Genomic DNA, 15320 nt, shown 5'->3' on the forward strand with positions numbered 1-15320 from the left:
TACCCATCCTCCGTATCCTCCAGGAATATCCTAGAGGCAATGGAGTTCGTCACAGCCCTTCGGGGCACCTTCGACGAACAGAAGCCGTCTCTCTTCGAAGTACTTTCTGAGCAACAGCTCAACGCCCTCCTCCCGCCGACCCTCCGCTACCTACTTACCATCGCGACGCATCGACACCCACGGTATCTCCTAAGAATACTAAACTCGTTCGATGAGATATACGCTGGTGTTATGCTGCTCGTTGAGCGGCATTACCTGCGCACCCGAGGCGGCTCCTTTACAGAGAACTTCTATGGCCTCAAGCGCGAAAAGGGCCTCCATGCCGAAGTGCCACGCGCGAGCATGTCATCACCCGATATTGTGCGCGAGACATTGAAACTCACGACCCGGGACGTCTGGAAGAATCTGCTCGTCATTGTCGGCATCCCTTACCTGAAACGGAAGCTTGACGAGAGCTACGAGGTGAATGCGCCAAGAGCTCTTCTCGGTGCGGCATACACGCGAATGCCAGAAAACCCGACTCTTCGCGACCGATTCCTATACTATTACCGATGGTTCCTCAGGAACATATACCCGAGCGTCAATGCCGGCTATTACTTTGCCATGCTTGCTTTCAATGTGGCGTACCTCTTCGACGGGAGCAAGTATCACAGCCCTCTCTTGTGGCTGATAGGAACACGTATTCGAAGAATGTCCGGGGCAGATTACAAGGCCATTGAGGCTTTGACACAGACACCCGAGACAGGACACAGACCTGGGTGGCGGTCGTTGTTAAACCCCCGTGAAATGGGCCCACGGATATTGTCAAGCTTGTCGATTTTGCTACCGACAAGTATCTTTGCCCTCAAGTTTTTGGAATGGTGGTATCAGTCGGATTTTGCGAAGCAACTTTCACGAAAAGCGACTGAAAGTGTTGATTTGCCCCCGCCTGTGATTTCGGCAGATGGTAAGGGAGGCTCCAGCAAGAAGAAGCCAGAAGCGAAGAAAGAGGAGTCAAACGAGGGAGACTCAATCCCTTCAGCAGAAGATGCGCCCATCGCCACTCCCTCGTTGCTCCCTGTCTACACAATTCCATTTCCAAGCGATTCGGCATTGTGCCCTATTTGCGTCGATGAGATCGTCACTCCAACAGCCTGTCAAACCGGCGTCGTTTATTGCTATACATGTATCCACAAATGGATCGAGGGCCAGCATCAGAAACAAGAGGATTTTATGGATTCGCGCGAGGGTAAGTGGGAGAGTGGTCAAGGGAGATGCGCAGTGACAGGCAGAAGGGTTCTGGGTGGAACTGAAGGCTTAAGGCGGATAATGGTATAGAGAAGTCGACATTTACAGTATAAGTTACTGCATGCGTCGAGTTGGAGATTTTCTAAGTGTTGGCGTGCAATTTTCGATACCCAGGAGACTTGGATGTCTCACCCTTTTAATTGAAGCAGCTTCACTACATCTCAATGCGGTTCATTATCGTAATTGCATCTCTCGACTTTGGAATGCATGCGCGTCTCCATGTTTCACTCAACGTCTGATTTACCTGCGTCGACACGCTATCATCGACGCCAACCGCTCAATGTCTCACTTTAATCTCCGCCGCCTTGAGGCGATTCAGAGGCCAGCCACACTCTGGCCAGAGAGTCAATGAAATGGAATGTATAAGATGGCGCACAAAGAGATCAACGTCATGCTCTCTAAGGCGAAATGCGATCCCAGCCTGCAGACAATGCACAGTTGATGGAAAGCATTGCATTCTCTCCAGCGTGCCCCTCATGATGCTATTGGCTCAGCGTAGAATCTCGTGGTGTCTTAGAATAGCGTCACAACTTCTTGACTACCTCGAATGCGTATGCTTTCAGACGTTTGCCAACCACTACCGAATTCCAGATGCGGGTGGTGCTCGCCGTGTAAGGCAATGGACCGTAAAGAATTAAAAGACGAACTGCTGCCCGCGGCTTTTCGAGATGCAACGACTCATCCTCTTCAGACAACTCTTCTACTTTTGTCTTTTGTCCCCATATCCGTCGTGAACTACGATGGCATACTCATTAACCACCTCCTTCTTAGGAGACTCTCTCATCTCTGGTTTCGACTGGTTCAATGGCCGTGATCTTTCGAATGGATTCGTACAGTGAGAAAGACTCATCCGTCTCGAGCTTTTTTCGTTACTAATACCATGGCAGATATCAAGACCTAGAGGGTGCCGAGCAATATGGCTTATACTCCGTGGATCCTTTCAGTAATACTGTTCGACTTAGACCCGACTCCGCTAGAAAATTTGATCTGAACGAAGGAAGACCCAGTATTCGACTTGAAAGCAAGGAGTCCTACCAGTATGGATTATTCATCGCAGATTTCCAACACATGCCTATTTCACAATGTGGTACTTGGCCAGCCTGTATGATCTTCTAATCTATCTCTCGAGTAGAAGATGAACTAACATGGTGGATATAGTCTGGGCATATGGTGCCAACTGGCCCAACAATGGCGAAGTTGATATCCTTGAGGGCGCCAACTTGGCTTACACTAATATCATGTCTGCACACACGGCCGATGGCTGCATGCTAGACCCCGCAGACTCGAATCTCTTCTCTGGAAACCCTCAGAGCCTGGACTGTGCTGTTGGTACAGATAATGTTGGATGTGGCTTCACCCCACCCGCCAGTGACACTTCCTCTTACGGTGATGGCTTCAATGCTGTCGGCGGTGGTGTATATGCTATGGAGTGGGACTCAGAGTACATCTCGATCTGGCACTTCCCACGAGGCGCAATTCCGGCTGATATCGAAGCCAAACGACCTGATCCTAGGAAATGGGGACTTCCTCAGAGTTTGTTTGGTGGTTCAAAGTGCAATGTCGACGAATATTTCAATGATATGAGGATTGTTCTGAATATTGTAAGTGGCCCCTACGACAATAACCGGAGAATCTTGAACCAACTAACTTGTCTAGAACTTTTGCGGCGATTATGGTGAGGGAACCTGGGGAAGTTCTGAAACTTGTCGAGCTCTCGCCCCAACTTGTCGTGAATATGTTGCAAGTAACCCTCTGGATTTCCAAGACGCCTATTTTGATGTCAGCTACATCGATGTCTACACTCGCCTGGGAGGAGACGTCCCGCCTGTTGTCCCATCATCAACCAGTGAGGCACCTACTGAGACCTCCATCCCTTCAGCTAGCACTCCTGGCCCCAACACTCCAATCTCAGGAAACACTAGATTCCCGAACAGCACCGCCATCGTCACTCGTCCCCGGCCTAAGGAAGACGCATCCGCAACAGCAGAGCCCACAACTACAACTACCTTGACAGGCATCTCTTCTGTCGAGGTGACAATTCCTGGCTCTGGAACCAATAGTGCAACTGTTAGCTCTCTGCCTGTTGCTACGGGTGGAAGCTCAGTCAACCCAGCTAAGATTGATGATTATGCATATCTTGGCTGTTTTGGATCGCAGACTGGATTCCAGACTTTCAATGAGAAAGCTGAGAGCGACGATATGACTATTGAGAAGTGCATTGAAGCTTGCAACGGCCTGACTTATATCGGTCTCTTTGAAGGGTGAGTGGCTCAAATCGAAACCCAAAGCGACATTCAACTGACTATTTCTATAGAACCTGCTATTGCGCCTCCAAGCTTGACGCCGATACCCGTGCTTTGCGCAATGAGTCTTCATGCAATCGCCCTTGTCCTGGAAACGACGATCAATTCTGTGGTGGCATGGTCTCTCAAAGGTCTAAACGGAGCATTCCTCTCCGCCGAGACGCTCCCAACAACATTCTACTCACAGTTTATGCCGACACCAGCGACGCTGGACAGCCTGACGTCCCACCTGGCATGGGCCCCGGTGTTGATGGAACTGCCGCTGGTGGCTCATCAAGTCCAACTGGTGGAAGTGGCCAAGGCAACTCGCCTGCTGATGGAGCAAATGGCTCAACCGAATCCGATAGCCAAGCAGGAGATTCAGCTCAACGGACTGCAAATGGCCAGGCTGGTTCAAGTGATGACCTGCCCGCGGCTACTAATAACAGAGTGGTTGCCGATACCGCTACAGTTACCGACGTTGTAGCTGGCACTGATACGGACGCTGTGGTTTTCAGCACTCTATCTGATGGCGAGGTTCTTGAAGCAACACAGGCTATCCCTGACACTGGCCGGACAGTTATCACAAGCACGGTCACTTTCCTTACAGTGCTCCCATCGAACCCTGGATCACTTGTACCTCAAGAAAGTATCGTCACCATGAGCTACTCACTGTGTGACTACTGCGACACTCCCACCTTGATTCAGCCACCAATGGTGACGAAGGTTGTTGAATGCGACGGCTGTGGTACAAATGGTGAAAACACAGTCACACTGACTGTGCCCGTCCATGTCACCGTCACCGTCACTGGTACTGGTACTGGTACCAATGCAACCAAGGCGACTGGCAATGCGGCTGCAGGAGTCGTCCCAGATCAGACACGAGAGATCCCTCCTATTGTGCCAACCGGAATGGGAAGCAACGCAAATGCTGGCCCTGAAGTAACGACGATCGTGATAACATACTTGACAACCCAGCTGGTCACATATGGTACGGAAACGAGATCCGTCTCTACCGAGACAAGAACCATGCGGCGCACGGTTGTCGTTGCTGTATCAGACATTGAGACGATGAGTATTCTACCTGTACCGTCTCCTGGAAGGCCAAACACCCCGATTTCCCATGCTACACCAACACCGGGCGCATCGGGTGCGCCGGTCGTGGTCTCTAGTGCTTCATCGAGAGTCGATGACTTCTTCGTTTACTTTGCGATTGTGGCCATGGCAATTCTGGCCTTGTCTCTTTAGGTGCTTTTGGTGTTGATTTGATATTTGTTTCATTCATCCTTCTCTTCACGAGGATCTAATACTGGGAAATGTACAGGATATACAAAAACATAGACATGTTTGATTATGGTTGGAAAGGGTACATGTTTGTTCAACTACGATAGTCATATTTCTTTTGTTTGTCACGACATATTAGAGCTTAATGCACGATAATACCAATAAGATGATATTTCAGATATTTCCACTAAGTTCTCGGAGTCTATAGTTGACTCAGAAGTGAAAAAATACCTTATATATATTTAAACTTGCTTGCTTGGTCTTTCAAATTTCAACAACAACCGCCCTACTCTTGACCTTGCCCGAGTTGCCTTTCATCTGCGCAGCATTTACCATGAGACTACCATTGTTACTTCCAGGACCAGACATGAGCCACTTCCATGCCACGCTATGAAGGCCTTGGGCTACAAGACGCAGATAATCAAGCCAAGCCTCATTAGGGATGAAGTCTCGGATCAGACCGCGACGAGGTCGTGACATGATACGTTCGAAAGTCTCCTGGAAGGTATCGAAGAAGGCTGATTCTCTACCGTAGCCAAAGTGGACGTGGCCGAAGACGTGGAGACGGGGCTTTACGCGCCAAACTTCACGGAGGAGATTGCTGTCCCCGAGACCGAGATCAAGATGATATTTCTGACAGTGTGTAAGTTGAAAAGTTGCCACATTCGAACAGTAGAGGCTTACCGGAGGGCAATGGGTGATAAGAATATCGGTTTGCGGAGGTACCTTGCTCAACCAAGGGTGTTTATCTTGAGTGTACTGGAAGCTAAAAGCATCATTTCTGTTAGTTATCACGGTATAGCTGGATCTTTCATAGACTTACGCAAACTCCTTGGGACCAATGCTTGGAATATCAGGAACACCAAAGATATTGACGGTTCGACCCTTTATCTTTTGCACAGTCAAACCGCTCTCAAGATAATGAAGACCCTCCATGTTGGGCTTAGCACCTGAGCGCGCATCCTCTTCATGTCGACTTTTGGTGTCAAACCAACTGTCATGGTTACCTGCAACGACAACCTTGACAGGATGAGGCTGTTCACGAAGCCAATCGAGCTGTTTCTGGATGTCTGCTACGGTGCCGGAATCTGTAAGATCTCCTGCATGAATGAGAATGTCACCGTTGGGAATGTCGACTTTGAGATCGTGTGTGTCGGAGATGCAGACGACGCGAATGGCGGGCTTGTCACGCGGCGGGTGGAAAGGTCGACCGCGGAGGAGGAGTACAGCGTGGTAGAAGAGAAAAGCGAGATATGTTAAAGGTGATGAGATGAGATTGTCGAGGAGGGTCATGGGCTCCCATTGGTTCCGGCGACGAAGGCCTATGCAGGAGAGGAGGCCCATGATGGGCGTGTATGAGGTAGTTTGAGCTGGGAGAGTTGAGAACGAGAGTTCAATTGGACGAGAGGTAAAAATTGAGATGCCTCAGTAACCGAATGAGTGATTGATTGAGTGAGTGGAGAGCTATAGCTATTGATGAGCTGTAGCTGTGATAGCTCAAGGTAAGAATAGTTCGGATGGTGTGGAGTGACCATGAGCTATGAGCTATGGGCTATGAGCGGTGGTGACGAAAGCTCCAGCTATAAACGGCCCCGCAGTGACGCTAACTTGACAGCAACCATCCCTCTAGCCATGGCCATGGGAAATTGTTCCAGGAGGTTACAATATAGAAGAAAAAGTATCGAGTGTTGGTATCATGAACTTGAGCAGAATGAATGAAGGGTATTGAGATTGAGCCTCTTCATACATCATTTGTTCTCATCGAGATGCTCCAAGGGACACCCACAACTGAAGGTCGTCATAGTGATCCAACTCTTCGACATGTGAAAGCCATTGGCATGTTTCAAGCTTTAGTTACCTTCATACGGCAATCTCATAAGCAAGTTGTGGTAGGTGGAGCAGAGTATCGATGGAGAGTAACGGTATACTCAATCAGTATATATGATTTCAGTGAATAGCATCATATCATATGCAGCTACTATATATAAAGGTAATTTTATCATATCCATGCCATGCAGACAAGACCCATATCTTGACCAAAATGTGTGGTGACGTCGCCTAATGTGCCAATCTCCCCACTACAGCAGTGAAGCTGCAAGCTGAAGCTTCCCTCAGCTGGGCCAGGATCTTAACTAAAGCTTGTTTCTCCAACTTTTTTCACCCATCGTCATCGACCCAACCTCATTGGATTGGATGCCTCAATACACTGCATATCAGTATTCATTTCCCTACCCTGCCCTGTTTTGCTCTTTGTCTCATCTTGTCTTGTCTCGTTTCTGTGTCGATAACCTCTTCCTCCCTCCCTCCCCTCCCCTCCTCTTTTGCTTCTCTTCCTTCAACCTCTAGGTCATAGCATATGGTCAACCTCTGCTAAATATGTCCAATCTAAAGGACCTGTACAGCCAATCTGGCGACGAGAGCCAGACAAGCAACTTTGGGTCAGCACGAGACAAATATTTAATTGAGCACAACTAACACGACCCAGCGTCGACTTTGTCATTCACTACAAGGTCCCTCCGTCAGGTAAATGGTGCTCTTCAATAACTCACACGCAACTAACACACCATAGAACCCGCAGAAGCTGAAGCCGGCTTTGTCCAGCTCATCCAGGCCCTCACCACTGTTGGTCTAGCCACCGAAGTTCGTCACGGCGACAACAACTCCCTCCTCGTCTTTGTCAAAGTCGCTTCCCCCGATCTCTTCGCGAAGCAAGTCTACCGCGCCCGCCTTGCCGACTGGCTGCACGGCGTTCGAGTCTCAGCCCCCCATAGCGACGTCAAACAAGCCCTCCAGGATGAGCCCGTAGTTGAAGCAGAGCGCCTGCGCTTGATCTACCTTATGATCACGAAGCCACGTAACGAAGGTGGTGCTGGAATTACTCCGTCCAATGCAAAGTGGAAATACGTTGAGTCCATATTTCCTCTGCATAGTCACAAATTCAACAAGAATTGGATCAAGAAGTGGAGCAGCAAGTATATCCTGGAGCAGAGCGACATCGACGACATTCGAGACAAGTTTGGTGAAAGCGTTGCCTTCTACTTCGCCTTCTTGCGATCCTACTTCCGCTTCCTCGTCATCCCCTCTGGTTTCGGCTTTGTCGCATGGCTTCTGCTCGGCCAATTCTCTTTCCTCTATGCCCTGCTCTGTGGTCTCTGGTCTGTCGTTTTCGTCGAGTACTGGAAGAAGCAAGAGGTCGACCTTGCCGTGCAATGGGGTGTCCGGGGTGTGTCCAGTATCCAGCAGGCGAGACCTGAGTTTGAGTGGGATCGCGAAGCTGAGGACCCTGTCACTGGCGAAGTTGTTAAGGTGTATGAGCCCATGAAGCGCATCAAGACTCAATTGCTCCAAATCCCCTTTGCTCTGGCTTGTGTTATTGCTTTGGGTGCTTTGATTGTGACCTGCAACTCCCTTGAGGTCTTCATCAATGAAGTCTACAATGGCCCTGGCAAGCAGTACCTGGTAAGTTGACCCGAATACTCTCACTAACATAACTGACTGGTTACTAGGGCTTCTTGCCAACCATTCTTCTGGTTCTGGGTACTCCTACTATCTCCAGCCTGCTCATGAGCGCTGCTGAGAAATTGAACTCAATGGAGAACTATGCTACTGTTGATGGTAAGGATATTGGCCCTTCGAACATATTCGAAGCTAACCTCTGTAGCCCATGATGCTGCTCTCATCCAAAAACAATTCGTCCTCAACTTCATGACCTCTTACATGGCTCTTTTCTTCACAGCATTCGTCTACATTCCCTTCGGCCATGTCCTGGTCCCTTTCCTCGAATTCTGGAGAAAGACAGCCCAGGTTGTCACCTTCAGCGAGAAGCCGCTTCCGACAAGGGAATTCAGATCAACCCTGCTCGAAATTAGCAACCAAATGTTTTATTTCACAGTCACGGCTCAGATCGTAAACTTTGCTACCGAGGTTGTGGTACCTTACCTCAAGCGAGAGGCGCTCGAAAAAGCCAAGGCCCTCAAGTCCCAGCCAAAGGTTCAGGACGACCACGAGGAGGAAGCCGAGTTCCTTGAACGCGTACGCAAGGAGAGCACTCTCGAGACGTACGATGTCTCGGGAGACTACCGTGAGATGGTCATGCAGTTCGGTAAGCTGACGTTGGAAATGTTTGTGAAACTCAATATCTGACCTCGGGCATAGGTTATATTTCCATGTTCTCAGTCGCTTGGCCACTTGCAGCTTGCTGTTTCCTCGTCAACAACTGGGTTGAGTTGAGATCCGATGCCCTCAAGATTGCCACCAGCAGCCGACGACCAATCCCATGGCGAACCGACTCAATTGGACCCTGGTTGACCGCACTGAGCTTTATTTCTTGGCTCGGCAGTATCACCAGCTCTGCTATTGTGTACTTGTGCAGCGGCGCCCGAGGTAACGGAAGCCATGGTGAACCATCGCCTCTCAAGGCCTGGGGTCTGCTGCTTAGCATTCTTTTGGCTGAGCATTTCTATCTGGTCGTCCAACTGGCGGTCCGCTTTGTTCTCAGCAAGTTGGACAGCCCAGGCGTGCAGAAGGAGCGCAAGGAGCGTTTCCTGATGAAGAGAAAACTTCTCGAAGAGAACATTGGCCAAGGTGCATCGGAAGAGTCTTCAGTTCCAGGCATTGATCACAGTGAGAAGATTACTCGCGAAGCTTTGGAGGAGGAGGCCCGACAGACTTCCATCCGAGGTCATGGAACGCCTGAAGAGATGTAAGTGGACTTCAAATGATAGTTCCATGTGTACTAATGGATGTCACAGGTTCTGGCAACGCCAGAGAGGCATGAATGAGACCATTGATGTTGGACGCAGAATGATTGAGCAGCAGGTAAGTATTCGATGATTCATGATTCAAGGCTGGGGATTAGCTAACCATTTATATAGAAAGCTGCCGCGGAAAAGAATGGAAAGGCCAAGTCTGCTGAGCCAAGTATGAAGGCCGCCTGAAGTGGGTTGAAAATCAAGGCCTGGAGCAAAATGGGGTAGAATCTGGAGGATGGAAAGAAGTTGACAGAGATGGAATGATGGTCATGGTAAACGAACGGCTATGAGCTCACGATTGGTATGGATTGGAAGAGATATGTAACATTGCTTTGTTGGTGAAAGGAGTGCTTTGGTTTTCAATTGAAAGTCTTTCTCGACTGCATCATCTTATCCTTTCCTTCTGCCCCAGTCATGTCGAAGAATGAAGATCAAAACAGGCAGACACGTGCCACAGGAACGCCATGGCGAGGCATTCATGACAAAGAGGGCCGCTAACGCACGTGCGTCACTCTAACAGGGCGGAGGCTGTGCCGTATGAAGATCGCTCCCTTGACAACGCCGCGGCTGAAAAAGTCTAGAGCAATGAAATGAGTTACAGAGCAAGACAATTGGGAGGAGGCTTGTGTGCCTTGTTTGATCGACTTGAATCTATCGTATCTGGAGGATGGTCGTGCATTGATCATGCGAAGCCAGTTTGCTGGTTGATCATGGCAGCAATAATATAAATACCTACCTAGGCAAAATCAAGGTTCAGCCCAGGCCGTTCATAAGACTTATCGATCCTATGATTGTGTTCTAGAAGATGTTGTTCAAAAACTTTAGGGTACTCCCGTCATAGTAGCCCATGTCTCAGATCACCCACAGCAAGGCTAACTAGGCTATCATGAGATGCAGTTTGCCTTGATGATGTCCATTCTAATGAATTAAAGCCTTGAATGATCAGCGCTGTCAGGACCATATCCGGGCCTGCGTTGTTTCTTGACCCCATTCCATGATCGCCGTGGTCCACATTGTGTTGTGTTTCGTTATGGGGCCTCAAGGCTACGAAACATGATGAATTGCTTGCAAGACATGGGGACAAAGCAGGGACAAAGAAACCTCGGTAATCTGATCATTTTGTTACTAATTCCGCTATACGAGTCTCTGACCCCCCATTCGCAAACACTGACTATCCTGTCGCTGCTGTGGTAACTTGATCTGTTCAGTACCTGGCTACTGCATCGGTTTCATCAGCTCTGACAGTTCTGACCCAAAAGAGCCCTCGGTCAAGATGTCTTGTTCTGACTAGTCATATATTTCCCCTGGCTATCATGACTTAACTTTACCGAGAGCATCGACCGAGCAGAATTTGATTAAAAATTCCACTGTTAGAGTTAATAGTGAGTGAGTATGATAATCTGGTGCATGAGGCCATAGAGAGTCCCCCAATCCCGTTGCGTAGATCCGTCAACGTGGGCAGCGGCAAGTGGAGCAACTCCGCCTTTCTATCGTTCTGAAAGGAAGGAGGCCCATGTCATGTCTTCTCTAACCCCCGCTAGTTCCATCCAACCCGTCCGTCTCTTCAGGTCAACTCACTCAAGACAATAATTGCTTCGAGAACCCAGAAATCATGACCCTAATGCTCGGGCGACCCCTAACCACACGCACTAGATCGTCGGGGATAGAACCATTTCCCACTGCTCTCACCGGGGCCCGGCTTCCGGTCGGCCTATCATGTAGTACACGCATCTCATAAGCCGCATGACACCAGACAGCCCAGACACCATATCGCAACAAAGAAGGGCCCTAGTCTAGGTCTAGGACTATCACTGACTGCAGCCTACTGCACTGCTGTCGATTCAAGCTCTCAGCTCGAGTGGGTGCTAGTGTGCCCTGGTGAGTGCCCAGCCAGGCCATGAATGCTAGGCCGTGCCATGGTCATGGCCATGGCCATGGTAATGCTATAGATGCAGCATCCCCATGTTGGTTCCCTTCTTCTTCCTCTTCTTTCAACCTTAGTTCCCAACCTTAGTCGCTTCATGACCGTTGCGGTTACCTTACCCAATTCCACCCTGTCGTGTGATGATCCCCCTCCTCATTCCTTTGGCCCCCCATTTTCGGCCCTCATATTGACTTACACGCCCACCTCATTGTCACATACACTTTCACCACAACATCCCTTCTTGAAGTTCCAGTCAGCCTCTCCACGAGTTTCGACTACTTGATCTCATCATGGATGATGTAGCCGACCTTGTCATCGCGCCCTTCCGCGACATTGTCGAAAAGGGCCGTGAGGCAACACAAAACGCTGGCGATGATAAGACAATGCTCAAGGCCTCCCAGAGCCTGACAAAAGAAGGCGAGCGTGCACTCAAGAAAATTGAACCCTTATGTCGAAAACACCTCGACGAATATGGCTCTAACTTTCTTGATGCTCTCAAGGAAAATGGTAAGTCGTCATTTCATCTTCAGCCCGCCTTGTTATTTCGATCGACATTGATTGACTTTGCCAACCCAGACGAAATCGCGGCCTTCCGAACCGAGCTCAACGAACTGCTTTGGGAGTTTGACGACTACATTGAATTGGACGATTTTGAGCCTGAAAAGTTCGCCGAACTACAGGCCCTCTCGAGGAAGGCTGCGCCAAAGGTTTACGACATTCTCATGCGCCTCAAGCTGGAGGTTCCCTATGATCATGACAGTCGCTCCATCATGACTCGAATGTCCGGGTCACAATCAAGACCAATCTCGCCAGATGCACCCCCTCTTCCGCCGATATACCCGTTTTCCGATTTGAAAAAAGATATTCCCCGAAGCGCCTCCTCACTCGCTGAAAGCCGATCTAGCAATGATCCTGCAACGGTCGAAGCAGCTACTGCCGAGTTGCGGCGCATGATGCAGTCTCGATCAGGACCGGATGAGGGTCTATATGCCGAATCACCAAGACCCAGCCATACGCCCCAGGCTGTACTCACACCCGTTGAGCCGCCTCCAAGACCACCATCAGGTAACCCATGGGACTTCAATGTCAAGACCTCACCGAAGCCACGCGACAACCATTTCCCAGAAGACTTTTCCTTCGAAAGGAGACAGCCCGTGGCCCCAGTAGAATCACCCATTGAGCCGATTTCACCACCTCTGAGCCCAGATTCAGGTAGGGAACTCCGTCCGCGCCCACTCAAGATGGGAGGAGATCGCTCGTCTCAGTACAGCAACGACTCCCAAGTTAGTTCAGTGGGCATGGAATCCGGGACGTATGAACGAACATACAGTGTCTTCCCAACACCACGAGGTCGCTATTCGAGCCACAACTCCATCTTGTCTACATCCATCCCCGAAGATGTGGTTTCAGAAAGGGCCAGCACAGGTTACGTTTCGCAGCTTTCTCCAAGGACGGTTCCGCCTCGATCGCATTCGCTTCCTCAGTCTCGCCCTGAATCAGTCGAAACCAATCCTGGCTCTGTCTTTGACTCGGGACGACACGATGGAGTGACCACCCCCCTCACAGACAACCGCGAATCCTCATATTCAGTGGCAGATGGTAGTCCGACACTGGGCACTGCAGAATTAAGTCCACTGCCGGTAAAGCCTCCGCCAGTAACCAACTACCAGGGCATGCTTGAACCAGTACAGCCTGTCATGATGCCAGAAGTCGATAACCTACCGATTCCCGTGGAAACTGAAATTACGATCCCCGAACACCCACCAAACCCGTTTGCCATTGACTGCAAACTCAACCCTCAGAGTTCCTTCTATGTTCACAAAGGTTTTTGCGATGGGGCAAAGGAAATATTGAATGGCGGTGCGGGAGTCAAGAAGACCGTGAAAGCAGTAAGTCATCTCTTTGTCCTTTTTGTCGTTTGATGCTAAAAGACACAGGGGTTCGCAACGGTAGCGACAATTGCAAAATGTGTCAAGTGTCACTTCGAGCTCGATTTTAATGAAATCGACTTGGATGTCAACAAAGCTGGTAAGTCCACAGGAGCCTCTCGAAATCATGATTGTCGTGCAATGCCTTGCTGACTGCCCCACAGAACGAGGAAACTTCATCAAGAATGGTATCGGCTATAGGTTGCGATTCCTTCAAAAGTCCCATTTGCCAACTCGGCGCTCTGATGATGTTCTGTATGGTTGTGTGTTTTGTATTACCCAGGGCAAGACTCTTCACGCCAGTGACGCAACTGTGTTCATCAGCCAGAAAGCCCTTTTTGCTCATTTGGCTCGCCATCCTCGTCCTCTGCCAGCAGTCCCAGGGTTCACAGTGATCGACCAGACTGAAGTTCCTGCCGAATATAAGAACGACTATGACCTTCATTTCAAATCACCTGTTGAAACACACCCTGCAATTGAGAAAGCTGATGAGATATCGTATTTGCCAACTGCAACCAGCAAGGAGGCTGCTCGCCGTATGTACGGCCAAAGACTGTTGTACGATAGGACGCCGGCGCTTGAATTGGTTGTTAACGCAAGGGTTTGCGGCCTTACTTGGCCTGCAAAGTACCTTGGAGAATGGGCAATGGGTTGGTACGACGGTCAATGGGCTTCAGTTCCCACGGAGATCATTAAGCTGGATCCGCCACCATCCAGTCAGATCAAGATCGACGGAACCAGCCCAGTCCAAGTCACCGCAAGATGGAAGTTTAACCAAAAGGACAAAGTCAAGGGTGACTGGCTTAAGTTTGAGAAAGATGAAGTCATTACCAACGTCAGCTGTAAGTTGTCCCTCAAGACGCATGTCAAGGAAAGACTGTTTATCTGACTCGCAAATAGGGCCTTATCAAGAATTTTGGTGCTGGTCGGGGACGAATTCCAAGGGCAAGACAGGAATCTTCCCTCAGGCGTTCATTGACATAGCCACGCTACGCGGTTTTGGCAACTCAGGCTCTGACAGAGCAAGTATCGTGAGTAACGAGAGAAACAAGTCCTTGTCTGTTTTGTCTCGGTTCTCGTCTCGCAAAGCCAGCCGAGCAGGAAGACCTGGAAGCGTAGCCGGCTCGATCAGCAGCAACGAGATACCGTCGCTTCCAACCCCGATCATGAGCAGTGCAAGCGTACGCGATTAAAAAAAAATCGAGGAGTCCCTTGATGGAATGTAATATGTATGACAAACCAGAATGTATTCGTTGCGACGAAGGGCGTTGGGCGGCGTATGTGCACTATACCCCAGGATAACTAGTCCTTTTCATTTGTTTTGCTTCATCATGTAGACTATTTTTATCATATTCTCTTTCCCTTTGGAGAAAGTCAGATTATGACTGGTAGCTCAATTCGAATGTTGACATGACCATGTCCGCATCGTGATGGCTCTACGAAGGGCGTGTTTGCCATTCAATAATTGCTTGAAAATTGTTGGACCCAATTCTGATTTGCAGGTTCAACAACAGGTAGGAGGCGCCGCCAAAGCAAGGGTTCTTGCGGTATGGCGCTCAGTTCATCGTCGCCAAGACTGTTAAGATCTTATTTTTGGTGAGCCATGACTTCTTCCAGGAATAGTTTTCCATGTATGACGAGCCTGGACTGATAGACTGCCGGAACCGCCGAATTCAATAATACGACAAGCCCATGTTGTTAAGTCTGGAAGATGGGTTGAAGATTGAAAGCTAATGAACGAGGGTATCATTAGTGACCTTGTCTTAGGATGTGTTGAACGAGGTCGACTTAAGTGCCACGATACCCGCCCTGTCGTTCAGCTACCGCTGAGATCAAAGTTTATGAGGCGCTTGGGACGAGTAGA

At 49.5% G+C, this 15320-nt stretch overlaps 5 protein-coding genes across 16 annotated transcripts; 4 read left to right on the forward strand and 1 right to left on the reverse strand.

Moving 5' to 3' along the window:
- Positions 1-39: 39 nt before the first annotated feature.
- On the forward strand, positions 40-1373 carry FOXG_08300 (uncharacterized protein; the record flags this gene model as incomplete). The annotated part of the gene is made up of 2 exons (XM_018387156.1): positions 40-1228; positions 1342-1373. 2 exons carry the CDS (start codon positions 40-42, stop codon positions 1371-1373), a joined length of 1221 nt encoding a protein of 406 aa, XP_018244971.1.
- A 596-nt stretch (positions 1374-1969) lies between these two features.
- Positions 1970-4817, forward strand: FOXG_08301 (uncharacterized protein; the record flags this gene model as incomplete). Its single annotated transcript, XM_018387157.1, has 5 exons — positions 1970-2122; positions 2175-2389; positions 2446-2888; positions 2944-3548; positions 3602-4817. Exons 1-5 carry the CDS (start codon positions 2028-2030, stop codon positions 4815-4817), a joined length of 2574 nt encoding a protein of 857 aa, XP_018244972.1. The 5' UTR covers positions 1970-2027.
- A 178-nt stretch (positions 4818-4995) lies between these two features.
- FOXG_08302 (uncharacterized protein) lies at positions 4996-6833 on the reverse strand. Its single transcript, XM_018387158.1, has 3 exons — positions 5677-6833; positions 5538-5619; positions 4996-5486 (listed from the first exon to the last, which is right to left on the reverse strand). Exons 1-3 carry the CDS (start codon positions 6195-6197, stop codon positions 5118-5120), a joined length of 972 nt encoding a protein of 323 aa, XP_018244973.1. The 5' UTR covers positions 6198-6833; the 3' UTR covers positions 4996-5117.
- A 9-nt stretch (positions 6834-6842) lies between these two features.
- FOXG_08303 (uncharacterized protein) lies at positions 6843-10471 on the forward strand. Of its 9 annotated transcripts, XM_018387159.1 has the most exons (8): positions 6843-7291; positions 7339-7376; positions 7423-8312; positions 8360-8468; positions 8515-8955; positions 9009-9555; positions 9605-9671; positions 9728-10471. In XM_018387159.1, exons 1-8 carry the CDS (start codon positions 7230-7232, stop codon positions 9788-9790), a joined length of 2217 nt encoding a protein of 738 aa, XP_018244974.1. In that variant the 5' UTR covers positions 6843-7229; the 3' UTR covers positions 9791-10471. The 9 variants fall into 9 exon arrangements, with proteins under 9 accessions (XP_018244974.1, XP_018244982.1, XP_018244977.1 ...); XM_018387167.1 differs by having other exon boundaries at positions 8515-9555; XM_018387162.1 differs by having other exon boundaries at positions 9009-9671.
- Positions 10472-11139: 668 nt separating this feature from the next.
- Positions 11140-14880, forward strand: FOXG_08304 (uncharacterized protein). Of its 4 annotated transcripts, XM_018387169.1 has the most exons (5): positions 11140-12035; positions 12105-13417; positions 13466-13556; positions 13621-14298; positions 14357-14880. In XM_018387169.1, the coding sequence occupies exons 1-5, from the start codon at positions 11819-11821 to the stop codon at positions 14647-14649; spliced, it is 2592 nt and encodes an 863-aa protein (XP_018244984.1). In that variant the 5' UTR covers positions 11140-11818; the 3' UTR covers positions 14650-14880. The 4 variants fall into 4 exon arrangements, with proteins under 4 accessions (XP_018244984.1, XP_018244986.1, XP_018244985.1 ...); XM_018387171.1 differs by having other exon boundaries at positions 13621-14880; XM_018387168.1 differs by having other exon boundaries at positions 11391-13417; positions 14357-14871.
- Positions 14881-15320: the final 440 nt, after the last annotated feature.

Source organism: Fusarium oxysporum, chromosome 2 (assembly GCF_000149955.1).
Source record: "Fusarium oxysporum f. sp. lycopersici 4287 chromosome 2, whole genome shotgun sequence".
In the NCBI taxonomy this organism is placed as follows: Eukaryota; Fungi; Ascomycota; class Sordariomycetes; order Hypocreales; family Nectriaceae; genus Fusarium; species Fusarium oxysporum.

Excerpts from the sequence above, each read along its gene's own strand:
- FOXG_08304 (XM_018387168.1), top strand. The coding sequence starts at position 11,819 with ATGGATGATGTAGCCGACCTTGTCATCGCGCCCTTCCGCGACATTGTC. Across the intron at positions 13,418-13,465 it reads TCAAGAAGACCGTGAAAGCA|GGGTTCGCAACGGTAGCGAC; the intron begins GTAAGTCATCTC and ends TAAAAGACACAG. Across the intron at positions 13,557-13,620 it reads CTTGGATGTCAACAAAGCTG|AACGAGGAAACTTCATCAAG; the intron begins GTAAGTCCACAG and ends ACTGCCCCACAG.
- FOXG_08303 (XM_018387159.1), top strand. The coding sequence starts at position 7,230 with ATGTCCAATCTAAAGGACCTGTACAGCCAATCTGGCGACGAGAGCCAG. Across the intron at positions 7,377-7,422 it reads CTACAAGGTCCCTCCGTCAG|AACCCGCAGAAGCTGAAGCC; the intron begins GTAAATGGTGCT and ends AACACACCATAG. Across the intron at positions 8,313-8,359 it reads GCCCTGGCAAGCAGTACCTG|GGCTTCTTGCCAACCATTCT; the intron begins GTAAGTTGACCC and ends ACTGGTTACTAG.
- FOXG_08302 (XM_018387158.1), bottom strand. The coding sequence starts at position 6,197 with ATGGGCCTCCTCTCCTGCATAGGCCTTCGTCGCCGGAACCAATGGGAG. Across the intron at positions 5,620-5,676 it reads ATTGGTCCCAAGGAGTTTGC|CTTCCAGTACACTCAAGATA; the intron begins GTAAGTCTATGA and ends TGATGCTTTTAG. Across the intron at positions 5,487-5,537 it reads TTATCACCCATTGCCCTCCG|AAATATCATCTTGATCTCGG; the intron begins GTAAGCCTCTAC and ends ACACACTGTCAG.